The sequence below is a fragment of the Haliaeetus albicilla genome, chromosome 18 (genome assembly GCF_947461875.1).
Source record: "Haliaeetus albicilla chromosome 18, bHalAlb1.1, whole genome shotgun sequence".
NCBI classification, from domain to species: Eukaryota; Metazoa; Chordata; class Aves; order Accipitriformes; family Accipitridae; genus Haliaeetus; species Haliaeetus albicilla.
Genome location: NC_091500.1, coordinates 20,968,156 through 20,996,095, shown reverse-complemented (window position 1 = coordinate 20,996,095; position 27,940 = coordinate 20,968,156). Strand labels below are relative to the sequence as shown.

The window sequence follows — 27,940 nt, the reverse complement described above, 5'->3', positions numbered from 1 at the left end:
TATAAACTACTCTGGCCCCTGTCCTCTACCCCCAAAGGAAGAATATATCTGGAAAGATGTTCCAGGCAAGGTTGTTGAGGTTACTCAGGAACCAATTACATACTAGCCTGAGGGAAACAAATTAAAGAAAAAGGTGCAAGATTCTGTCAAATAGTCCATATGTATTCTCTAAAAATATCTTAGTCAGGCCTGTACCTTATTGGTTCATTAAAAAAAAATAATGTAATAGCACCTAGCAGCAGAGCTATAATGAAATATTCATTAGTATTTCCATTGTAAATCACTTCTAGAGAAACTTACATAATTGAAACATTTTTAATTTGTTCCTCACTGGTAGAATAGTAATCCCATTGATTTAAATGCATAGCTACTTCAGTGAATAGGGCAGTGTAAGTCCCTAACATGTACTGCCATACAGACTCTCCATGTAAACATCACATATAGGTGCTCAGTGTCTGCAAACTATCCATTAATTAAAAAGCATTAAATGTCTTCAAGAGCAGTCATTAAATTTCAAAAGCATGCATGTGATGCAGCATTAGAATTAAAACGGTGTTTCTTTTCTGTGCTGGAAAGGGAGTGGTAGTATCCTTGTTTCACATGCTGTTTCACCTTCCTCCCATTTAATTAAACAAAGTCTGTCAATTAAAATAATGTAGAATAGAGCTGTATAATTAAAAGTTGCTGCTTTCATTGAATTTTAAAGACATCAAATTACTTGTCCAAATTGTTACTTCGTCTGGAAGAGCTTGTTTCCTGTATGGAAGCCTTTCTCTATTAAATGATTTGGTGATGCATACTTTACCAGATAATTACTGTCTTCTTAAAGCTGTCACAGAATTGTGCACCTGCATGTAAGAATTCCATTAAAAATAAATACACACAGACCCTCTCCTGAATTGATGCTGCATCAAAGGAATGCACAGGTATTTTGATATCGTCATTAAATCCCTCTGAATTCTGAGACAAGTCGAATGCTCTAATTGACTCCTATTTACAGTAGATATCTCAATAATGTGCTGCTTTAGCTGGGCATCACAAGAGTTTCACTCATGTCTCTACTCCCAGCTGAACACTTGTTAATTGTGTTGTTCAGTGATTAAAGTAAGCTAATGTAAGAATCTTACTGCTAAATGGAGCGGTCTTGTTTTCTTCTCCAACCAGTCTACAGCCTCTGTTTCCTATCTGTCCCTGGAATAAGTATTAGCAAATTCTCAGCCACACATTGGTCAGATCAGTTATTTGATCCACTGAAAACTAATCCTACCTATATGTATATAAAAATATATATAATATATGTATATAGAATATATACATATATTTCAGTCACAGACCTGACTGGAAACTATATAGAGAGCTCATCCAACTGTGAGTTGAATGGTTTCTCATGCTGTTGCAAGAAATTATGTAACTCTAATTTTCTTCCTCCAGAATAAGTGTACGACAATTTTGCCTACTTTGAAAAGTATATTATATTGAGGGCTTTCCTTTGAGTATGCTGTAGTATTTTTAGTAATGGAGTTTTGACAAGATGCACTCCAGTTTGCACCAAAAGTCAGGATTTGCTAATCTAAAAGTTTTTACCAAAATCCATTAAAATGTATTGGCCAATGTTTTCAGTTATGGATATTAAGCTATGCCAACCCATTTTTTAGCATTTCAGAGTTCAAGGACTGCCTGGACAATGCTCTTAGTCATATGATTTAGTTTTAGGTAGTCCTGCAAGGAGCAGGGAGTTGGACTTGATGATCCATGTAGGTCCCTTCCAACTTAAGATAGTCTATGATTCTACAATTCTGATTTCAACCTCAGAGGTTTTTTTACTAGGAAAAATTTTAATATATAAATATAAAATGTATTAATGTTGCTAGCATTTTCATATACATATTTTACAGAAAAATATTTTATATTCTTCTCAGAAATTCTCAGCAATGCTTACTAAAGCAGAAATAGCAAAAATACCCTGAGAGATAAATAACAGCATCATCATAATCATATCTTTTTGAACCAGTATCAACAAAGATAGTAATCTAGAATTAGTCATGCCTCTTACATATATATGTGCTTGGTAGAAATACCAGTTTACGGAACAGGCTCAAGACTTAAGGATAAACTTTGAAATAATAAATCCTCTAAAGCAAAAAAAGGGCAAATTCTGATTGATCAGTAAAAGGTTGTATTTTTTTCTAATGGGTATCACACTTGATTCTTATTTCACAGAATCATAGAATCATTTAAGTTGGAAAATACCCTTAAGGACTCGATGTTAAGCTAACACTGACAAGTCCATCACTAAACCATGTCCCTAAGCACCACATCTACATGTCTTTTAAATACCTCCAGGGATGGTGACTCAACCACTTCCCTGGGCAGCCTGTTCCAATGCCTGACAACCCTTTCAGTAAAGAAATTTCTCCTAATATCCAATCTAAACCTCCCCTGGTGCAACTTGAGGCCCTTTCCTCTCATCCTGTTACTTTTTACTTGGGACAAGAGACCAACCCCGACCTCACTACAACCTCCTTTCAGGCAGTTGTAGAGAGTGATAAGGTCTCCCCTCAGCCTCCTTTTCTCCAGACTAAACAGCCCCAGCTCCCTCAGCCGCTCCTTATAAGACTTGGGCTCCAGGCCCCTCACCAACTTGGTTGCCCTTCTCTGGACACGCTCCAGCACCTCCATGTCTTTCCTGTAGTGAGGAGCCCAAAACTGAACACAGGGACTCGAGGTGCGGCCTCACCAGTGCCAAGTACAGGGGGGCAATCACTTCCCTAGTCCTGCTGGCCACACCATTTCTGATACAAGCCAGGATGCCGTTGGCCTTCTTGGCCACCTGGGCACACTGCTGGCTCATGTTCAGCCGGCTGGTGACCAATACACCCACGTCCTTTTCCACTGGGTAGCTTTCCAGCCACTCTTCCCCAAGCCTGTAGTGCTGCATGGGGTTGTTGTGATCCAAGTGCAGGACCCGGCACTGAGCTCTGTTGAACCTCGTACAATTGGCCTCAGCCCATCGATCCAGCCTGTCCAGATCTCTCTGCAGAACCGTCCTACCCTCAAGCAGATCAACCCTCCCTCCCGACTTGGTGTTGTCTGCAAACTTACTGAGGGTGTTCTTGATCCCCTTGTCCAGATCATTGATAAAGATATTAAACTGAACTGGCTCCAGTACTGAGCCCTGGGAAACACCACTTTGTGACCGGCCACCAACTGGATTTAACTCCATTCACTGCCACTCTTGGCTTAATTGTGGTATGAGAATGTTTGCAATAAATACATTGCTGCTCCATGTATAGTCCTTCATCTACATCCACTATGAAGACTTTGCAAGACTTGCCTTTCTGCAAACCAGATAGTATTTGTAATATGAGATGAAAAGTGTATTTAAAAGCAAGCTTAATCATGCTGAGTAATATGACCCTGAGTATTTCTGACTCCAAAAGTGAATTAACCCAGCTTCAACCTGCCTGAAGCCTATGTTTAACAGAAGAGCAATATGTCAACCTAAAATATCACTGTGGCTGCTTTCAAGGTGCAGCCCTAGCAGAAATTGCAAATTAAATTACTAGGGAGGATTCAGAAACACTTCATTCTGAGGGCATGACATTTTTCTTGCAGAGATTTAGAATCAATGACAGTTTAAAAAAAAAAACAAGGTAAAATAACTGAGTTTCCCAAGCTCCACAAATCGTATGTCACAAAAAGATGAAAAATTGACAGTCCCAGCCAGCTGTGATCTTCTGCCTTGCTTCCTATGTTCCTAGTGGAAACTTAATTATAGAGACATGTCTGATTAGGTCTCCCACTTAGTGGAAGACTTTCTGGACTCATTCGACTTCAGGGAAGAATTCTTCCTTGCCCCATAATGAGTTGTTATATACTTGTTTAAAAAAACAACAAAGCACTTGCCTACATTGTCCTTCATAGGTCAATGATTACTAATGGGATACAGAATCAGACCCTCCTCCAGGTCAACAGTACACAGCTGTCCCAGGTGGGTATTGATTATGTGTCATTACAACCTGATTCTTGTTCAGTGTTCTGTCAAAAATGAGATTTTTGTGTTCAATCCATTTCTTAATGGACAGGTGTTACAAACAAATTGGCATTAATTGGCAACATTGTTGGCGGTCTCAGCAGAAAGCCAAAGGTGTGAAATGAACCAGAGGATAAAAGCTGTGATTGCAGAGATGATCTCTAAACAGCCAAATTTTTTTAGTGCTTTGGAGGAACAGTGTGGAGAGTTTTCAACATGAGCAGCAGCAGCTGTTTAGTAGACAGAAGGCGTGAAGGTCAGCCAGCTCAGAACACTGGGTCAGACCAAAGGACCATCTAGCCAAATAGCTTGTTCCCAGCAGATGCCCTCAAGAGAATACAAAAACAGAGGAAATATGTAAAATTATTTGTAGGGTATATTTCCTGCATCTCCAGTGATTTCTGGCATAGGGGCTTCCTGAGCCAGGGGTTTTTTTATAGAGAAATACATTCTTTCTTTGGTTTTTTCCTACTGTCTTTTACTTCTAATCGATACCCCTGTTTCTTATATGAAAAGGGCAATGAACCACTGTTTCCTAATCCCTTTCTCTTATTTATTTTTTTACATACCTTTGTCATACAATTCCTTCAACTGCTTTTTTTCCAGACTAATTAATCTTTGTTTACTTAATTGTTATTTGCATGGAAACGATTCCATTCCTTTCAACATCTGCTTTTCTCACAACAGCAAGATCTTATTTTTGAGTATTGATCACCTGTTCATATCCCATTACAGTATCGAAAAAGTTAATATTGTCTTTCCTCATGTGCATTACTATACATTTATCTACTATATTTTTAGCAGTCCTTTTATCTTTCAGTCATTCAGTATCATGAGCTTCTTCTGCAGCTGTTTGCAGTTTCGTTTTCTTTTTATCATTCTTCGTTACTTGTTGTGCATAGTAAACTTGGTCAGTCTGGTGTTCACCATCTTGTCCAGATCATTCATCAATTTGCTGAACAGCATATGTAACTGTGGGAGCCCACTGGTAGTGCCCCTCTGCAGTGAAAACTGTTTCTTAACTGCTGTGTTTTGCTTGCTATATTTTAGCTAATTATTAATTTGTGTGAGGATTTCGCCTCATTTCACAGAAAATTAGTTAAGAAACCCAAGTATGCCTTAGTAATTGCTTCTCTCATATTAATTAACAGTTTGGACAACTCTAAAAGATTTGTGTGGTGTGACGTCTGTTTCCAAAAGTTGTATTGACTTGCTTCTTCTCCAGTTTGTTATTTTTATCTGTGTTTTGAAGGGGATACATCAGAGAATCTGTCTCAGATTGAAATGTTAATAGATTATAGGGCAAACTGAACAAAATGAACTGCTGGTCCTATGATAGTGTTTCATGTCTATGCACTGGTCTTATGGCCACATGTATCCCCTCTTTTGTCCTTAAGAAGATAGAGGTGGGTCAGTCCAACTTTATGCTCTACCATAAACTGGTTAGTAGAGTATGGCTTAGTAAGAAACTGACATTTGAAACTTGGACCAATTTGACCCCTTTGTATCCTTTCCCTGTCCTTGGTCATTAACGTTCGGATCATGCAGTAGGGTTTCTGCAGGTATAAGTGGCTCAGAATGTTGCGCGGGGCTGGGGGGGCATAAATTACTCTTTCTAGTGGGTTTTTCAAATATGAAAACTTTGAAATTGTCTGGAGAAGCCACATTTTCTTTAGCAGTTTACATCAGTTGTAACACTTTAGCATTTTGGCAGGATATTTCTATACAGTAGTATAGCAACTTTGGGGTTAATAGATTTTGACCAAGTGGTTTTGGCCATTTTTTCCCCTTCAATTCATGAATCTAATGAATAGCTGTGATGTAGATTTCCTAAAATTCTGATCTTTACTTATATTGAGATATTTTTTTCTTTACAGTGGTATCCTGCTAAAGCATTTAATTAAAGTGTAAGGGACCAAATGGAAACATTAAATTGCCACAGTGACCCACTCATGAATTTTTTGCTGCCAAATGCTCTTAAATTGCCTAGAATATTACAGAATATTGTTCAACAGCCTGCTAAAAGAAGTACAGCAAATAGTTCACAAGAAAAAGGCAGATTTTTATGTTTAAACTGTCTAGATGTTTTCTGTATCTTGAGGGTTAAGAGGGTGGGAACAATAGGTGAAGGTGCTGTGGGAATTTTTATGTTCCTTTATTTTCTGATTCTTGGATTTAAATTCAGTGATCATTTTCAAGCATTTATGTTTGACTGTAATAAGCTACCTTCTGCTTTATTCTTAGACATTTCAGTTTCCAGACAGGCACGTTAGATTATGTTGATCATTTTCATCTTCAGATTGCATGTGGTTCTGTCAATTATTTTCATTTGTACAGATTCTAAAATATGCATCAGGTTCTTCACTATGATATTATTAAATTTATACTAAGCTTTGGAGACACCTTAGCCTTTTGTGGCTAATTCTATGAAATAGAATTAGTCTATGGACTTGATTATGAAATATTCATACTGCAACAACACCAGGAGATCTCAATCAAATGAAAGCTGGATTGTTCCAGGGATTGCAAATACTCTAAATGAAATTCCTTTCCCCAAAGAGATTGCAGTCTGTAAGATTCTTCAGTGTTGCCAACTCTGGCAATTTCATTACAAATTTTTCATTTACTAGAAAAGTGTCCCTCAATCACTAACTCTGTCATCCTGTTAGAATGTGAAACTTACTATTTTGATTTATTTAAAGAAGTAAAGAGAAAGATCAGCCCTTGCTGACTGTAAGAGTGAGCTTTAGGAGGAAAAAAAATTAACCCTAAATCCTTATGAGCAAGAAAAAGAAATAGAAATAGAACAATTCCCAGAATGCTCTTTATTTTGAATAAGTTTTACAGCTTTTGAACACCTGGGCATAACAGAGCCGAAGCTGGGCCATTCCATGGTTTATTTGCTTTTGTAAGTACTACTCAGTGCATATTTACATCTTGTATAAAAATAATCAGCTTTCAACTCCCTTCTCTACCTGAAAGTTCTCTGTAGAATGTGGGACAAATAATTTTGGTTCAGAGACACCACAAATGCCTAACTTTGACCTAAATGTATATGTCTGTGAATCCTTCTGAGCTGCCTCCCTGTAAACAGTGTTGCTATCCTTATAAAAGAGTGAAATGCTCAGCTGTCATGGTAGTGTGGAGATATAAATACCAATAAAAACTTTTCAATTTATCATTTTTATGCATTCTATAAGAAAGTTCTAGCTCATTCTATTGTTTGTTTAATAAGCATTTTTTTGAAGCTCATAATCATGCTCATAAATCTTGGTACACTGAGCAGTAGTTTCCAGCCTTTTCTAATCTGTTTCTAATTTAATTGATTTTTGCCAGTAAACGCTATTTTGAACTCATTTACAAACAGAACCAGTTACCATCTTTTTGACAATTTGTGTGTAGTTCTGTACTTTTAGTCATTGATACAATAATGTAAACTGGTTATTATTTCACAAGGAACAAACTACATATTCTGCAAGTGTATATCAACTAAGATCTATATCTCTCTGCAGTTTCCTGAATGCTTTAGTGCTAGTGGTTCTGTGACAACTTTTAAAATTTCATAAATATTTTCTTTTTATCATGTTTCATTTCTGGTGCCTTCAGGCACTACTTCGTGGTGTTACATAAGATGCTATATGTATGAGCAGGGTGAACAGTCTGTGTATAAGCTCTAGGTTAGGTTTGAATAGACCCTTTTATCAATAGCTGTATATCCAGGCTAATTCCCCTAACTTAATTTGCATTTGCACACGTTTGATTTAAGGTTATTTTCTTTTGTATGCCATAGTTAGATGAAATAAGTAGATTGTAAAATTTTATATTTTTACTATTCTGGGATCTGGACATCCTTTACTGCTTAGATAGTATCAGCAATCTTGCCTTTCTAGTAGAAGAATTTGAAGGAAAACTTCAAAGATGAAATTTCAATCAATATCCGTATATGGATAGTGATAACACAGAAATCAGAATTTTAAATCTACTACTAAATAACTTTATGGGTAAAAGTCACAATGCAGAAATAAGAAACCAGTATCCTCTAATGTAGTCTTTACATTAGGATATTATTTATGTCTTTTCCTCTGATGATTGTTTGAGGCATGTAGAAACATTGCACAGACCAAATTAATTTAAACCAAAAATATAATTTATGTTGCATTTAGAGAAAATTTAGGACATTTATGACTAAAAACTATTTCCTTTATATTGTCAGTTATAAATATTAACAATAATGTAAATATCTTTAATGTTGAGGTAATATTGAAATTAAGTCACAAGCATAATATCAAGATAGGTAGCATTCCTTTCTACATGAATGCTTCTTTTTATTTCTCTACTAAATCCTGAGATTCTTGAATAGTTTTATTGCTATGATTATTCACTTCTGAGACAAGGAGAGCCATAGATGCATATTCATGGTTTTTTCACTATATTGTCTGATAAACTGCACTTACTGATTCTCATTTATTCTGCACAGGCTCCATCATCACCTTCTTCACCCATAGCTAATGAACCAAAATACGAGAAGCGCTGGCTAGACACCTTATCAGTTCCTCTGTCAATGGCTCGAATCTCGAGATACAAAGCTGGAACAGATAAATTAAGGTTTGTAATCTAAAAGGGGAAGCACTGGTTTAGCTAGTCTATTTTGCTGTGGAGTGTTGGCTCTATAAGAATTCTTTGAGTGGAGATATGAAAGTCTTATTAAAAACGATGTAGTCCATCTTCTCTTGAGATTAATGGCATGCATGGCGATTACCAAAGGTAAAGTAAAAAAGGAAATAAATATAGCTCCTACAAATATGTTTCCATAATCTGTTGTGTCTTGGGGATTCAGTTAGCATCAGCAGCTAGTACAGAGGTTAAGCTTGGTGTTACTTGAATTAACTTTTAAAATAATACTTCTATATTCCCATATTCCAATATTTTCAATTAACTCTCCTTTTTCTTTACAAATGATAACATACTGCACAATCATCATAACTATGTTGCATATCATTGTCATATAGAAACTCACACTAACAAGAGATTTTGGCAAAGTACATGGTACAAAACATTGTATTTTTGATCGTAGAATCTTTTTGCATCTCAAATACCTAAGTAATGGTTCATAAAGTAGCAGTGGGATAAGATGTCAGAGGTGATTTTCCTGGACTTCAGGAAAGATGAAAGAAAAAGTGAAGTTTAGTAAAGCTTCAATAAATAATTGGCTTGAGAAAAGTTTTAACACATCGCAGCATGCATCAGCTTTTTTCTGCAAACCATTTTGTGTGGTAGGACTGCCTCAAATCTACCAGCAGTTGTGGTCCATGTAGTTCACAGTCCTCCATATGTGTGAGAACAGGAGTTCATTCACCGTTGTTATTTTCCATTTTCTTTATGGGTTACCCTATATTTATTTACTTCTAATTCTCATTACTGAGAGAATTGGAATCTCTATTGAACCATCAAATATACAGGTCACCTGCTACCAGGAGGTACCAGAAATTCATGTGTATACCTTTCTTGATCTATGCCAGATTTGTTACCTGTTTCCTGAAAATGACCTGAAAACCATAATTTTTCTAGTAGGACAGTTATGCTGCTTTTAACTTAGAGCAATTGGTCTCCTAAATCAATTGGCAAGTCCTCTCCCAGACTTTGTGTTAAAGCATCACAGATGAATAATAATAAATTGTCCAGAAAAGTTTTAGGTTCTTCCACAGTCTTTGTCTGAACTCTTAATTCCATTTTATTTAGTCTCTCATCACTTCCTCCACCACTTTCTTCCTTCCTATTTCAACTGACCAGTTCATGTGGTCTGACCCTTCCCAATCTATCACAGCCTCCAACCATTCAAGGCTTACAAGTTCTCCTGTGAAGTAAGTGAACAAATCTCTGTGTGTACATTTAGACATCAACTCATCATCAAATTATCATCAATGTTCTTAAATTTAAAGGATAAGTGGAAGACAGAACATTTAAACCTGAGTTCAGTTATCACCCTGATAGTTTGAAGCAGTTTCACTCCTGTTCTGTGCACTGTACGCATTAGATTGAGCAATCCCAAGGGATTCCCGTTCCCAAAACAGTAGCATGTGCATCTTGAGAATTCTTTGAAGTAAAACACCTTCTGATATTGTACTGGGTTTGGCTGAGGTGGAGTTAGTTTTCTTCATAGCAGCCCATATGGTGCTGTGTTTTGGTTTGTGACTAAAACAATGTTAAAAACACACCAGTGGTTTGGTTGTTGCTGAGCAGTGCTTTCACAACATCAAGGCTTTCTCTTTTTCCTGCTCTGCTCCCACTCATTGAGTAGGCTGGGGGCAGGCAAAAAGTTGGGATGGGGCACAACCTGGGCCACTGACCTGAACTGGCCAAAAGGATATTCCATGCCATGTATCGTAATGCTCAGCAATAAAAACTGAGAAGAAGGGGTTTGGGGGCATCTGGCCATTGCTTGGAGACTGACTGGGCATCATTCGGCTTGTGAGAGATGGTGAGTGGTTGCATCACTTATTTTGTTGTGGGTTGGTTTGTTGGCTTTTTTTCCTCTTCCCTTTGCTTATTAAACTATCTTTATTTCAATCCATGAGTTTTCTTGCTCTTCCTATTCTCTCTGCTGTCCTGCTGGAGAGGGGTGGAGGAGTGAGTGGCAGTGTGGATGCTTAGCTGCTGGCCCAGGATCAACCCGTCACAAATATATTTTTCTTGTAAGGATTGAGGAGTTTAGTGCTTTCAGTTTCAGTCTTGGAGAGACACATTCTCTTGTGATGCATCTCACTCCCATATATATTTAGTATACACAGCACTCCTTTTTTTACTGGTGGGGTTTTTTTCCTTTTTGTTGTAAACACTCTAAAGGAAGATGAAATTGTTCCATAAAGCCTACCACTATCCCATGATACTTTAGTTTTACTAAATGCTCCTTGCTTATTTTGGTAAACCAACAAGAACATCTATATAAGCATTAAAGGAATACCACCTTGAGATTAACTGCAGATGAGGTGTTTCCTGTGTTCTTACTAAAGGTGTTTATTTTTGCCTGAGGGATATCAGACTGCTCTTATCCTATTCTCTTCTCCTCCAAAACGCATGTACATATTTTTAATACTATCCCACTTGTATCCTTTCTTTTACATTTCCCCATGTTCATATAAGCATAAATTCCAACATTTGTCTTCATTAGTTGCTCTCTAAAATCAAGCGTCTGCTTTGCATGAAATAAAACCTACAAGCCATTACAAGTATAAATGGTGGCATTAGTCTAGATAACAATCCTCCTTTCAACCATGTCTACACATCTCCGCTCCCTTTCACATTTCAGCCATCAGTCTAAAGTCATTTGAATGATTCCATGACAATTCCCCTGAATATGTCATGGATCCTACTAACCAATTTGCTAATTTTGCCATTCTCTGAATATTTATTTGGAGCCTATTTCCGTACATCGGTAGACAGCATGCCTGCTTTTTTAGTGTTCAATGAGTCCATGAGTCTATATGTCATCCCTGTAACTTTTTGTCTCCCTCATGTTCTTTCTCATAAATTTGTTTTCTTGCAATGCTTCATTACATTTTATCCTCTAAGTTACCTCAGTTGGTCTTGAGAAGGTGCACTGACACCAGAACAGCCAGATTACTTTTTAAGTCTGTGGTGTTGAAGTATTGGAACTATCTTCTGTAGCGTCACATGCACAGCTGTGTGCCTTCTCTTCAGCTAGATGGACTGTATGAAAGGTCTTTACCCCTACTCACTACCTGAATTAAATTCAGAGAGGTCCGTTTCATTCTTTCCATCAAAATTATCTGTACCCCTTTGGCTTTTGACATTGCCTTGTAACTATGCAAAATGTTATGGCTTGTGAAAGGATATTGAAGCCTCTATGATTATTTTGCTGTCTATCCACTCACAGATAATGCACACTTTGCTTTCTTCAATTCTTCTTTTCCCTGCTGGAAAAACAGCTTTTTCACCTGTGAAATTCTTGCAGTTGGCTACAGCAGACTTAGCATACTTTTGTTACTAAAATCAATCACAGACTGTTTTAATACATAGTATTATATATTCTATGTATAGTATCTTCAAGTCCAACTGCTCTTGCTGCTCTGATGTGATAAACTGCTGTCAGCCAGTCTGGATGGCCCCTCTGACCTCATTCACTTTTCTTCTCCATCGTATTCAAGATGGTTTCATATTTTCAGCATTCTTTTTCTGGTGGTGTAAATAAGCTCTGACTTTCAGATAACCTTAGGAACAAGAAAAAGATTGTCTGTCGTAAGGTCAAACACAGTCTGATATGTTACTGAAGGACATCTTTTTGTTGCCTTTATTTTTAAAAAAATATAGTGTATGACAATGTATGGCCTGTCAGCATCTTGCTCAATACTTTTGACCATTTTCCAGTTAGAAACATGTTATGTAGCTAGAGTTGTCTGTTAGACTGTAGTATACTTCTAGTGTCGTTTAGATCAAATCTAGTCTAATCTAATCAGATTAGACTGTATTATTTCCTTCGTGGTTAGACTATGCAGTTAAAATTCCTCTGTACTTCATTTGAGTTTTCCAGTACAAAAAAGGGCATACTTTTAGCTCTTGTTGATGAGATGGCCAGGAACACCTGTACCTGATTGTTATTCTTTTTTCATTATAAGAGAAAGGAGTTACCTTTGACTTTCCATTTCACTTGACTTTTCATTTTATTTTTCCCAAGGAGTCTTAAGACTGGTGACTTAATGACACAAGAGTATATATTTCATAGATTTTAGATTCTGTCAGCACCATGCATATTAACAGAAACAAGAGAGAATGGGATAGATTTTTTTCCTTCCTTATACATAAAAAGGACTGAATGTAAATACTGCAGACTGGGACTGTGAAGTATGTTTGTCCATCACAAAACAAAAGCAAAATTCCCCAGAATATTTTAAAGGAAACATAAGAAATGTAGTAGATGTCATTCCTTTTCTCAAGGGAAGAGAATCATTGTATTAACTACTGAAATCACCTTTAATTAGTGTATTTGATATTGTTGATATGATTGGAGTCTATCTGAATACTTCTATGCAGCATGCTGATTAGTATTTTTGATTACTTATTAATTCAATAACTTTTTTATTCACTTGCCTTTATAATATAGCACCACTACTTCTATCATTCTACACTTCTGACCAATCCATCAATGTCATTTTTCTCTGTAAGAGGTAAGGTAATATACACAGTAAGAACTCTCTTCCTGTGAATACTCTTAATTGCTAGCTGGTAATGGAAACATTTTTTGACTGTTGAGGATAGAGTTGGTCACTGAATGCGGTGTAAGTTTAACAGAGAAATAATGAGATCAGGAAGTCTTTCTCACCCAAAGGAATTTGTAGTTCATGGTATAGTTTGGGGTGGTTTTATTTTTATGATAGAGAAGTAAACATATGTAATCCTATAGAAGGTGGAGAACATAGTTCATTCATTTATAATCTTTCATTTTTCTTATGAAATATCAAAATCCTTATTTGCAAAAATGTGTAGATAAGTATTTTTAGTCCTTTACGGCAGACACTGACAGTGCTATATAATCATTTTTATTTGATGTATTGACTGGAGCTTTAAGTGAAGGTACAATAGCTATAACCTTTTTGACATTGTGAGTTCAGAGATTGAGAAAAACCACCTGCTTATTTAGAAGATGGAAATTAAATTGAAGAAATGAGTGGACTGGAAGTAATTCAGGCCCAGTAGCTATGAGCCCCTGTAGCTATGATCCCAATTACAAAACAACTTAGTTAGATTTAAGTGTTATTTTCTATTTCTTGGTATTCTGGTCATAGCAATTACTACAAAGTATTGTGTGATTTTTTTAAAAGGCGTTTGTTGGTTTTGGTGGGGGGGGTTAATTGGCCCACTGGTTTCTTAACAGAATCTTTCTGAAGGATTCTATTTTCCATTTTAACATTTCAGTGAGTTAACAACATGTCTTTAATTAGATAAATAAATTGGAAAGTAAGAAATGGAATAAACCATTTTGAGAAAGGTATAGGAATTAAACACAATCTGAGTTACAAAACCTGAATTATTATTTGCTGACAGTTTTCCGTAATGATTGTGTTGAACATGAGGATAAGAAGAACGAGTATGTGCCTGAAAGCTATCACAATCAAACTAATATGGAGCGATAGGGTGGGAGACAATGGCAGAGAGATTAATGTCTGATAAAAGGTAAGGTGAAAAAGAAAGTATAGGTTTGGAGGGATATTATTAATAGCTTGCCTTAAGGGCTATTTGATGATGCAGAAAACAGTACACTAATTGAGATCATTGGTGACACAGAATCAGCATCATCAGTACAGAAGAGGAGCACAATGTGTTATGAAAGGATGGAACTCTTGGAAATGGGATGCAACATAATAGTTCAAAGTGCAGGGGGATGATATTAAGGATTGTTACTACAACAAAAAAAAACCTATGAAACAGTTTTTCGTGGGAGCCTGGTGAAGCCTTTTGGCAGATGGCAGCAGAGGAAGGCAAAGACTGGGTACAGTAGTAAGGCACAGAATAGCTCTGAAAAACCGCTGTCCTGTTGATTTATAAAGTAGAAACAGGTATTTTAGGGTATAGCAGGAGAAATACTTTCCAAAAGTAAGAAGCATTAAAATCATTATACAAACTCTACGAAGGCCTCATCTAAAATCCATGTACAGTTCTGGTTATTCAAATTAAAACGTCGAATTTTCTATTGGAAATTTTCTCTTTTCTCAAAAGGTATTGTACTGTCACCTGCTGTTCCTATTTTTACCTGTAGTGTTTTAGGATTTGGCAACTGGGGTTTCCTTTGGCACTTAAGGAACTTTAACTTTTTTTTTTTTTCCATTCTGCATAGAGTTGGAAAGTGACATTCATTTTCAATGCCTTTTAGACCTGATAGCCTCATGATAAAATTGATATATTTCACTATGGACAATGTTTTGTGATTTCTACCATGCTTATTGACTTTTTGACTGTGGTTGCAATGTACTGAAACTAGCTTGGCATCTGCCTGTATGGGAGTCCATTCTGTAACCTTTGTTCTGAATTTGTTGGTCTTTGGAGCACTCCAGCAAGCACTTTATTATGTCTTCAGGAATATGAGGGACAGGGCAATTTGTTGTTTTTTACTACATTGTTCAAGCAATATATAAAAAGAATAAGCCATGAAGTCAGTGGATTTTTAAAAAAAGAATGTGCTATGTACAGTTCTTTAAGGACTGCCTGAAGACTGCTGTGTGTGTTTTTCTTTAAGAGCATCATTAAAATAAGTGTTTCCAGTACGTTTGTCACAATTCTGCTCAAGGAGCAAGACATTCTGGAAATCAATTGCAAGGGATCAGGTAAATGCAGGCTACAGAATGAGATCTGCTCAACAGACTGTAAACAGAAAGATACCTGAGAAGCAACTAGGCATTCTGCAGATCTCTCCACAATTCTAGCCACTTACCCTTGGCTAGAGTAAGCTGCTAAATCAGAGAAAAATCAAGGTATAGGCAGGGAAAAGAAGCTAGACAGGACCTATGCCATACAGAATAAAAGATCAGCACTGAATATTGATTGATTCTTAGAGACTGGGACCACTTTAGTACCTGTTCCTTATGTGAGAAGTGATGTAAAATGTTTTGGCCAGAATTAGACATACTTTTGGATGTAATATACTTGCAGTCTAAAAGTGTATCAAAAATCAGTGACATGAAAACTAAGGAAAATGCTGTTTCTTTGCGCTCTAGGGCAATGTATTCACATGCTTAAATACATCCCTTTAATTCTGTTCAGTAGCATGAAGCCGACATAGGGAGAGTGAACTGATTTATTTTTGAACCTTCATCCTCGAGATATTTAGCTTCTAGTTTTAAAATCTGTACTGCAACTAAGCGCACAAGCAAAAATGAAGCACTTTCATTCTTTTCAGGATGCATGTACTCAGGAACCGTTTCCGCTTTCCCCCAAAGATGATGTGTTGCTCTGGAAAATTGATGTGACACCTCTTCACTCTTGTTTTTTCTCATAAATACCATCGCTTAGAAGACAGAGTGGTGGATCACACCATGGCATATTGCCAGCAAGCAGAAGAAAAGGCAAAATAAATCCTGTCCCCCAAAAAAGATAAACAGTTTATTACTCTTGGGGAATTGTTCTTATTAATATTACCACTACATTCAAAGAATTATTTTTTGTTTGTTTATTTTTTGGAGAAGTTGAGGCTTATTTTGTCTTCTGCTTGCTGACAACATACTGAATTCTAATCCACCAGGATTAGCTCAGCAAGGCTCTGCCCCCAGACTTCAATAAATGCCTCAGGATAAATAGCCTTGAGTTTCTGTAGCAGACCTGCTTGCTTCCCACTAACTTTGACACAAAAAAGAAAAAAAACTCCAGAGCAATCTGAATATATTGAAGTCTGTGATGCTCATTAATTAGCTTTATCACTGTTACTTTACAAAATACCTATTTGTTCAAGAAATACATATTTTCAGAGGAGTGTTATGGGAAAAAAGAAACTGATTTGCAGTGTGTTATCAATACTAATAATAATTATATGATCGAGCTTTATTGCTCTTTCCTCTGAAAGCAGAGGGTATTTAGATTTCAAAGAAATCTACCACATTACTCAGTGTAAGTCAAGCACATGGACATCTATTTTTCACTAACAAACATGTCTGAATTTCACAGACAGTATAAATTGAATATTTAAATCGTGGAGGATTGAACATCTTGAAGAAGTAATCTTTTGCATATAATTTAAATATAATGTCACTGATGATCTCTGTATGACAGATGACAGAGATTTGTTGTGAACTATAGACTCTCCTCATGCCAAAAGACTTATAGAGCTTGAACCTGAACTGGCATTACAGTGGCAGGCAGTCCAATAATTATTATCCAAATATAAATTTTGTTAGCCATCTCAAGTATGTAAAAAAATTCCTAGAGACACTTATGTATTATATTGGATACTGAAGCCATTGACATATCAAATCAGCTCTGAAGACGTCATTAAAATAAATCCAGTTGTCCTACAAGGGATATTGTGAAATACAGTTGAGTGATTTATTATTTAAAATTTTGACCTCTCCCACACAGTTCCATTGTGCTTAAGGAGTAATTAGAAAATAACATGCATCTTTATTATCCTAGTGATTAAAATAAATTGTAAATACTTGCATTAAGACGTTTTAAAAATACAGCTGCAGGGTTTTTAACTTTGGTAATGATTATTTTGCCAATGCATTCAGAAAATGATGTTTGATTTGCTGATTTATATTTACTAATATTTTCTTGTACTTCCTGAGTAGAATTAACATGTGACTTATCCTCTGAATCTAAGACGACATCTGCATGTCAACAACTTAAGGCAAAATTACATTCCACCTAAATGCTGTGGGACCATTCACTTGCTTAAAATCTTTGTGGGATTGGAGTTTAATGGACAAGATCCGTCTCACCTGACTGTAGACATCTAACAGTCATTCACCTACTAAATCCCTGGCCTCACCTTGGTAGTCAATGGAAAGAAATAACCATCTCCAGAGAATGATCCAGCTCACCTATCTTGTGCCTTTGCTTATGATAAAACAAAATAGTTCCTGAGTTTAGCATGAGTCACTTACAGAATCATCAAATAATTCAGGCTGGAAGGGATCCTGGAAGTCACCTAGTCCAGCTCCCTGTTCAATGCATGTCTAATGAGAACATATTGCGCAGGGCAATCTCTTGTCAATTCCTGAACGCTTCCCAGGATGGAGGTTCCACAACCTCACTGGGCAACCTGTGCCAGTATTTGTTCACCTTCGTGGGGAAAAAAAAAATAATCAAAAAATCTAATGTTGAATTGATTTTTGCTGTGTTCCAGCTTGTGTCTGCTGCCTGTCATCCATATACTTAGGGAACAGAATTTTTATATGCTTGAATGGGGTGAAATCCATCTCACTTGAATTACCACTAACTGATAATTGTACTGGAATTATAAAACACATATTAATAAGTATATATACACCCCATTCTCCAGCCCACAACAGTGACTGGTCCTGCTATACATTCTGCACTCAAGAGACAACAGTAGTACACTGATACTGTATATAGCTTTTAGTCATTCAAGCTGCTCCTATTTCCCTGCAAGACTCCTCCACCTCTTTCTTTCATACAAATAAAGCATGCTGAGACTGTAATTCCTCAGATTTTTCTGTCTGCAGCAAAGCCAAGTACCTCACACCTGCATCCTACTCTCTTTTCTCTTTCAGCTGGCGATATTACCCTTGTTCTTTCTCCTTAGTAGTGCCCGTGTAACTATTTGTGTGACTTCATGGGGAGCAGGACAAGAGGTCTCATGAATGCTAAAACTGTCCCCTCTCCCACTGTCCTTTTCTTCTGCACAAGTTATTACAAATCTAATGGAATACAGCTGCTTCTACTGCCACATCAGTTAAGAAAATACCTGTAGAAATGTAATGTCTGTGTTACTTCAGTTATCTTACTTCATTATTCCAAGTTTAATACAAAATAAACCAAAGTTGTAATACTGGAAGCTCACAAAAAAAACCAAACATGAAATGCAATCCAAGTTTATGTTAAATACTTTGATATCTTTTTAGCTACATAGTTTCTGTTAATAGTCTAATTATATAAGCAAATTTGAACATTTTTTAAGATAATGTGGCTGTATGACATTGACAGTACAAAATCCCATTATTTTTAACACAGAATTTCAAAGAGATTAAGTAATTCAGATAATTCTTTCTTGGGAATTTCCATTCAGATCCACCCATAGCCCACAAAACTTCAGGCTAAATAGAAATTCTAGTAAGAGGGCCATATAGTACTATAAACAAGCCACGAGAAAATGCTGTAAGAAAAGCAATAAAAACTCAAGTCAGACATCAAAAATCACATAAACAGGAAGGAAGACTGATTTAGAACGTGGCGAGGTGCAAAGCTGATCAAATCTGTCTGTATCAGCATGGTAGTAAACTTCAGGTAAAACAGCTGCTGTCAGACAAGCATCTAGGTTTTTATTAAGGAAATACAGTAAAACATTGAGATAAGTCTAATGGAAAGATGGTTTCACGTGCCACAGATACTGAAAATCTTAAAATATATTTTGCTGAAATTCTTAGCCTCCAATAAAGTAAAAATTCAGCTTTTCCCATTTCAGCTGGCACTGAAAATACATTTTCTCTTAGAAGAGTCTTTGGATTTAACACCTCTATAGTAGCTAACTGCTAGTATGGCAAAATGTGCTTTATTAATATTCATTAATACTGTTTAAAAGTGTCCATGTCAGGAAGAGAACTTAAGTCTACCAATGCCCATCTGTTATTCTGGCTGCCATTCTCACAAAGACGGTGTTTATTTTATTAAAAGAAATTAATGCAGTAAAGAAAACCCAAAAGAGGCCAGGAATGCAGGGCCATTCATCATTTCACCATGAAAGTGAGATAGAAAGACGCTGAGTATAGAAAACATTGCCTCATGCTCGTTAGTGGAAATGCTTGCAGGAAAAAATTTACAGACTGGGAGACAAATCTGAAAATAATAAGAAATGTGAGGGTACTCTGGGCCACATTTCTAGAATTTAGGAAAAGCAAACATTCATTTCTGGTTCTAGTTGCAATAGTCATTACAGTAACAGCAGTAGTAGAAGAGATGGGAATTTCCTCTAGCTCTGTTTTAAAATGGGCTTGCAGCCTCAGAGAAAAAAAAAAGCCAAGGCATGTCATCTTATTTTGTGGCGATGAGATGACTTCATAGCACCTTGAGACCTCTCAAACCTACTATTTGGTATTAAATGGAAAGCTCATCCTTGTCGGCAAACAGGAATAGGTGCTTAGTTGTGCCTCTACTTTTTTCTTTTCTATGTTTTGAGGAAGTGGAGAAAGGCATGGTATTTAATCCTCTAGAATTTATTTTCTCCTGAATCCAATGCTGCCTTGGTGCTTGTATTGATTGTTTCACTTAAAACCAAAAGCCTCAGCATTCATTTTGTTAAGCTTTTATTTTTAGTCTGGATATTTGTTTTTACTTGTAGCCTTATATACACCATGCTTTTCAGACCACAGTGTGATACCTGTAACAATATATTATGGGATCTGTAGAGGGAAACTATTGTAACTGAAGGCAAGAAATAATCATACTAAAGTTGAGTAAGGTGGAGAGGAAAATCACTGTATTACTAGCACAGACTTCGTGGCTGGCATCTGTAAACTTTGAAAACCCCTGGCTCTTTCTTCTCCTATTTCATTTGATGCACTGAACTGCTTTCTGGTAAAACTAGCTTTCTTCCTGAGTCAGCACCGTGGGGCCAGTGGTGCCCCAAAGGTCTCCGTCCCCTCTGCCAGGCAGGGTGACCACCTCTGGCACGTCCCCTGACCAGACAGAGCTTCTGGGGAAGGGTGTCCTTGTGTCAGCCTGCAGGGGCGAGGGAACGGCTCTGCAGGAAGGGCTTGGGCGTCTTGGCGGACACCCCCTTGAGCATGAGTTAGCTGTACACGCTTTCGGTGATGAAGCCCCACACATGGGGCTGCATTAGCAGTAACATAGTCAGCAGATCAAGGGAAGTGATTATTCTCCTCTACTTTGCATTCCTGAGGCCACATCTGAAATACTGGTGTCTAAAATACTGTGTCCAGTTTTGGTCTTCCTGTAGAAAAGAGATTTGTATTTTAAACCAGTTAGTGAGGAGGCTGGACTAGAGGACTTGCAGGATCCCTCACACCCTATCTGATTCTGTGCAAATACCCCGTCAGTGAAGCGTTCCAATCTCTAGATGCGTTTGTTTGAATCTTGTAAACTTTCTTAACTGATCAACGTATTTTAGTAAGGTAAAGGACAACAAGAGTTTAAGTGTAATCTGCACGATGGCCAGCACCATGTTTCAAACGATAAAAGATTGGTTAACTTTTATAATAAAACTTGTCATGTTTTAATCTTGATTGCCTGTGTTGGTTGCATTAGTTGAGGAGTTCCCTTCTGTGATGTTTCATCAGCCACTTGTATAACTTTGTGCCGCTTGGATAAGGCATTCACACGGCGTGCCTTTATGCATCTACTGAAGCTGAGTTAATACCTAGGCACCCTGAGGATTCAGTGGAGAGCACGTACTATTTCTTGGCTCGGTTAAATGCTCTGGATTGTCCTCTCTGTCTCTGTAAGGATTCTAGAATCTTAGCTTTGATATTTGAATTTGGTATTAAGTTAGGCATTGTGAATGGCTCCTCTTCACGGCACCAAATTAAGTCTGTTTCCATGCTCCACTGTGTATCAATGCATAGGGCATGACAGATCTTCACTGTCTCAGTGGGATGTTGAAGAGATCATACCATAAGTCATTCCATTACAACACTTGGGATCTTTGTCAGAGCCTTAGGTAAAAGGAACAGTATGCTGTTGAGAGGTGATTATTTCACTCAGTTTGCTTGAAGACAATAAAAGGATTTGTTTTGACCTTTTCTTTCTTTCTGAAGAGGTGAAACAGATTTACTGAAATGAAAGTGATGCAGAATTGTCCTATTGTCATCAGGTTTTAGTAGTTACCATGATAATTCAATCATAAAAGGAAGAGAAGGGAATCAGCCAATATATATTTAAGTCTTCAGACCAAGAATCTTATTTTTGTGAACAGCAAGTATAATGCTTTACTACTCTTTTAACAGTAAAGTATATCCGTTTTTATATATATATCTCTCTCTATATATCTTTTAGGATACTTTGTCTTGTTAATATTTTGTGTGATGGGTATTTTATATGACCCTTTTTAGCAAGTATATAGAGTTTAGTATTCATGTTCACCATCAAAATCCCTACAAGTGACAAATGTTAGGTTAATAACTTCTTCAGTAAGTCATGAATGAATGTCCTGCTTTCGGCCAGGTTAAACCACGTTAAACCACGCAATCAATAACCGCCTGTTAACCTCTATGTGTCATTTTGAATGCTTGTGTTGACATATGTCTTAAATTAAGCAGTAGAGGACTTCATCTTAGATCAGAGAATCCCAGGAAAACGCAGCAACTTCACAGAGCAGTATTCTTGATTCAATAGTTTGCTTTCTTCTAGGTTAGTACCAAAAAGAAAGCTATGTAGCATGTAAGTATAAATATCTAATTTGTAACTGTAGAAGGCAGCAATGATATTTTCCATATTATATACAAAACAAACATATGCACAATCATTCAGATAATTATAATTGTCTTTCACAATAGTATATGACTAAAATCTAGTTCTCATGATGCTCATGGGCACTTAAATAATCTAGGTAGCTTTCTGAAGTTTAGTTGCTGAAACTATTGCATGTCACATGTTTTAAATTTAGACCACTGTACTTCCATGCCACTACTTAATGAACTTCTGTCGTTCCTATGGAAAAATCTCATAGTAAAAAAACCATATCATACCAGCATTCAGATGTGGGGGATTTCAGAGGTACATACACAGCGCCTAACTTACTGCAGATAGGAAGGAAAGCATTGGCATTTGCAGAATAAAGTTGCTATAAACACGTAAAAGTTGCATAAAAAATTAATAAAATGGAATTACACATTAGCATGTATCAATGTTGTTTTGAGAAAGGGCCCTACATTCAAAAATTATTTAAAGAAACTTCTAAGTACATTTTTCAAATTCCTATGTCATAAAAGAGCTTAAAGGAAACATTGCTTAGAATGTTATGTAGAAAAGTATAGGAATACAAGAAATTAAAGCTAGGGAAGGCAGTTCTTTGCAACTTAATACATTCCTAGTAAATGAAACCAAAATGCAATAAAGAAAATAGTAATTTTGGTTTAAAAAATGTTTATGTTTGTTCAAAAAGATCTAATGCATACTTCCTGTATACACTAACTTAAGTTCAGTAAGTATGAACATAATATGTATATTCAAGGGAGGTAAATGATCAGCACATATATATGCTGGTACAGAGAAAGTACTTACTGTATGTGTTGCTCCTGGTACTGCCCATTATTATCCTTCTTTTTGTTGCCTTTCTTTTGCTTTGTAAAGTTAAGACTCAAAACTTATCAAAAGGTTTAAAAATCACTGGAACACTGAGAAATACTGGGCAGTTTCAGAAAATTGACGTATCTTCCTTTACGGATATATTTCTTCTTACTGCAGATCTAATGCATTTGAAGTACTGGCACTCGATGGAGTTAGTACTGGGATACTTCAGTTTTATACAGCCCAGGAGAGTGCTGACTGGCTGAGAGCAGTATCAACTAACATCAGTGATTTGACACTTCAAAATGTATGTTACTTTCTGCATATTTCTTGTCTATGCTATTGTAAAATTATTTCTAATTTTCCAAGGGTAGAAAATAATTGACATTTAAGATACAGTATATAAAATGCATGTGTATGGGGAGAAGGAGAAACGAAAGAGCAGGGAGAAGTTGTCTGGTCAATCAAAAGTATCAAGAAGTTTTCAAGACTTGCAGTGTTATTACAGAAGAGAGAGTGATAGAAAATCAGATTGCATTTATTATTTTAAAGACTTTTAAAGGCAAACCATTTATCCTTTCTGGTCATTTCACAGAGCTTTAGATATGACCAAATATTTCATTTTTACATTTTTGTAATTAAAATGTGCTTGAAATTAGTATTTGTTGATTTTGAAGTAGGCATGTGGAAATTCTGTAGCTAGTGAAGTGTGACTTACAGAGGCTTATTGGGAGACAGTATTTTTTACCTCTGTAAGTTGTCTAAGAGTTGATTTATTTAAGGTCATATTATTCCATCTTTTTCCCCAGAAGTATAAAGGTGCTTATGCTGTTTTAAGTTATTCCTGTAAATTCACAAGAAGCATTTGCTATTGCAAGCAGAAGTATAAAATAATCCCTGGAGAAACAGAAAATTATTATTTGGACAGCACATTATTATTCCAAGAAAGGACAACTGAAAACTATTGAAGATTCTGGAATGAATCACAAAGTTAAATAGGGAACTCGATAACGTACGATATTGAAAATATATTTCAGTCTTTTTGAAATGCTAGAAATTGATGATGAAAACATAGGAGCACAGCTGTCCCTGGAAGAATTGCCTGTGCAGGTTTTTAATCTTTTTTTCTTTAGAAGTGTTCAGGCTGTAACTTCTTTTATAAATTATGATTTAGTAGCATGTCTTTAATTTATGCTTTGTACTCTAGGTTAATTATTGCTTAGGTCTTCAGATTATATTGTGTAGAATTTGTATTGGATTTCAACATAAATCTTTGGTCAAAACAGATTATAAATTGAATTTATTTTTCTGCTCTTCAAAAGTTACTTGGAATCACATTTGATCGCAATAGTTCACTTATTACACTAATTCTTTTTAAATATTCAATTGCTTAAGCAATGTCTTGACAAAATCAAACATTTTTGCTTATGATGCATTCTTTATAAATATTCTCTATTCCCTATTTATTGATTTACAAAATTTGCAGGGTATTACTATTTGATAATTCTAGGACAGTGATGTAAATTATTCATGAATTTTCATAATTCCTTCTGTGTGAATAGCAAAAAGTAGTGTATGGTAATATTTTTAGAGCAATTCCAATTCATAGTTACTAAGCCCAATTATTTTGCTTTCTAAAGAAATGCACGAAATAAAAGCCACTCCAAGGATATATGTGAATAAGACAATAAAAAGTGGCTATATATGCAAGCAGGTTTTATTAGTCATAGGATTCTAGACTGTTTTTCAAATGCACTATGTGCAGTAGCATGTGTCCTGACATAGTATCATCACTGCGTTGTGACCTGTCTGCAGCAATATTTTGTTATGTACCAAGTACTTGCATTGGTCTTATCTATCACAACAGTGAATTCTGTAAACAAAGTAGTCCACCTGGTGTTCATGTAGGTGGCTGTTACGGGGAAGGGTCTGAGAAACAACAGCCGTGATAAATTCCCATGTTTTGTGTTCTTAGTGAGATACAGAGTAAACTCCATACAGACCATATGAGAAGCGAGTAAACTTTTTGCTTGGACTTAATGCTTTACAGGTTTTGTCAGCTGTGCAGCCTGTGGTACAACTGGAAGGGTCTGGCCAGAGCATTATTTTAATTAGTGATCATCAGAACAGGAGATGTAATAGTCAGTGAGAATCCCTTTTATTGCAAACTCTTTTTTAAGACCAGGACTGTGAGGCTGGAGTGCAACTAAAGTGTACAGCAGAAGGCAGCCACAGGACACAGATGGTTTGACATCCACAGTGCTTAGGGCAAGGCCTTTGGATTAGGCTTCTTGAAAATCCATTTTGAATGCTTTTTATTACCTTAATACTATCATTTCACAAAATGATGCTTTTCTTATCATACTTCTGAAATTGACGTTAGGGAATGGATCTGTAATTCCTCAGAGCTTTTTCCTGTTTCTGCACTTCTCCACTTCTGTAGAGTCTCTCCCATTCTCCAGGAGTACCTGAAGATAATCACTACTGGTTCAGAGATTATATCAGATAATCCATTATCTACTTATGGGTTATTTTCATGAGTCCTTGCTGACTCTAAGTTCAATTGCTTCTCCAAATATTTAAACTATTCATTTCCTATTCTGTCCTATGCCATCATCTGTGTATACAAATTAATTGCTAGATACATGGTCACAATGGACCTTCTTGCTGACACTGTTAGCAAAAGGAATGTCAGCATTCTTACCTGACCTATTACTAAGTATTTAAGCAATACTTTCCATTGTTCACTTTTTAACTCCACACATTTTTAGATTTTGTGCTGATACTTGTTTCTTGACTTCAGCAACTTGTCCTGCATCTTAGTCATTCTTACTTCATCTGTGCCTGTTCGTGCTACTCTTATATACATCCTTTGTCATACACGTTTGCATACCATTTTGAATCATTTCTTCTAGAATTTTAGTTCTTAAAGAGCTCCTGATACAGACTAGTTGTTTTCTTACAGTGCACCCTATCTTTCCTGTAGCACTTTACCCTAATATACTTTATTTTGCTATTTTACCCTAATACAGTCTTGTTCAGCAACTGGCAGCTCTTTGTCAGATCTCCTGCTGATGTCAGAAGACAATCCTAATGTAGGCAGTACAAAAATAGCTCTGCCACAATGTGACACTTCTGCTAATGTCAGACTACTCTTTTGAAGTACTGAATCATCTAACTTCTATGCAAAGGCAAGCTCTCTGGGGATCAAGTGTAAAGGAGGAGTCATCTTTCAGTAGTGAAGATGTGAGAAGTCGTCACTGCATAAGGATGCTACCCCTGGATGTTAACATATCTAGAAAGTGTTACTTGGTAGATGAGAAATAATGATTCTGGTACTAGCCTGTAGAGAATTAGTTCTTATAAGACAGAGGAGCACAGGGAATACTGCAACATGGAGAAGGATGTAAGGGTATCTTTTCAGCCCTCCTTACTAATATATGCCTTGTATGCTTAGCTCAGAAAATCTCCTAGTAACAGCTTTACAAGCAGTATGGATTACTTTTTTTCTAAGGACCCTTGCCCCAAATTATTCATGACTCTGTTAATATTCTTGTTTTTCACATAGTTTTCTACCAGCATGAAACTTCACTATCATCTTCTTTGTGGTTCTATCCCCAATCTTCTCAATGTTCTCAAAGCTCTTCACATTTACCTTTGGCAGAAATAAACAGAGATGAATCAGCACCTCGCATTTATTTCTTCGTACACCTCTTTTCTCACAGCAGGAGGTACAGTTGAAGAAACTGAGGGGAGGGAGGGAACAGAAACTGGCAGTGAAGCTGCCATGATGAAACAAGAAGCACAGGAAACAAGTTGATCTGCATGTGCTTCTCACTGCTCCTGTTCTTAATTTGTTCAATTAGAGGGTTCTTTGTAGGCTGAAGTGTCAATGCTGTGCTGGAGATGGTTTTTTAGGAGATAGTTCTTTGGAATAATTTATATTTCTCTGTTTTGTACCATTCAGATAGCCAGCTATTAAATATGTACAGCTTTTCTCATGGATCCTAATTATTTTCTTTGAAATGTAACACTGAATGTTAATGTAGTCACAATCAGTAGAAGCACCTAAAGGTAATGCTGCTAGTTCATTTACATTATAAAGACTTGTTTCTTATATTTGTAACTTTATCCAGGCTTTATTTTTTTCCCCCAGTATATTCTAATGTTGTTATTTTTAAAAACAATATTCACAAATAAATGAGTGGTTCATAAGCAGGTAAGAGAACAAGTTGAGATGTAGTTGTTCCAATTTAAACATTATTTATGATTTTTATAAATCATTCCTGCAGTTTCCTTGGAGGATGGTAGAACTTAAAATTTGGCTTCAAAACAGGGTTATTAATCCAGATCATATTTATGCCTTTGATGGCTTTTTTAATTGTATATGTCATAGTGTGTAAACCTTTTCTTTTATGCCTTTATGTATACGTATTTCTAAGTGATACTCCGTATCGCAGTGGAGTGGAATTTCTGTTTGAATAGGGAGACACTTATGAAATATGAGCTTTGAACATACATATAAAAAAAAGAAAGAGGATTGGGAGGGTCTTGCTTTCTTTACGCAGCAGAATGTGGGGTACCTGTAGATGGAAAGAAAATCCTTGTGTATAGGAAGCAGTATACAAATTCAACTGCCTCAATGATGATAGAAAGAATTCTATTCCTTGGGTGAAAACACGCTTATATTTCTTTGCTGCTGCTTTTTTTTTTGTTTTTAAACTCAAAAATTTCCATTTGAATGTACCACAGTTGAAACCACTGAGGTTGTACAGGGAAGTCAGTAAGGGTAGGAATCACATCACCTAAATTTAGCCAAGCAACAAGCAGTCGCATAGGATCCTCTTATGGCCAGGAAAAAAAATAGGTGCCTGTCAAGATCATTCGCTCTCTCTGCTGTCTGCTGGAATGAGAATATAGGTATATTAGATGTATAACTCTTTCCTTTTTTGACTTGCCAAAGTTAAGTGAGATAAATCC

The 27,940-nt window shown here is 36.4% G+C and overlaps 1 protein-coding gene across 2 annotated transcripts in view; it reads left to right on the top strand.

Moving 5' to 3' along the window:
- Window positions 1-27,940, top strand: part of SNTG2 (syntrophin gamma 2) — a 312,891-nt gene that overhangs the window by 220,460 nt on the left and 64,491 nt on the right. For both annotated transcript variants that reach the window (XM_069805899.1, XM_069805898.1), the window contains exons 9-10: window positions 8,511-8,638; window positions 23,138-23,267. In XM_069805899.1, coding sequence (XP_069662000.1) covers window positions 8,511-8,638; window positions 23,138-23,267 — 258 coding nt within the window. The remainder of the gene's footprint in view (window positions 1-8,510; window positions 8,639-23,137; window positions 23,268-27,940) is intronic.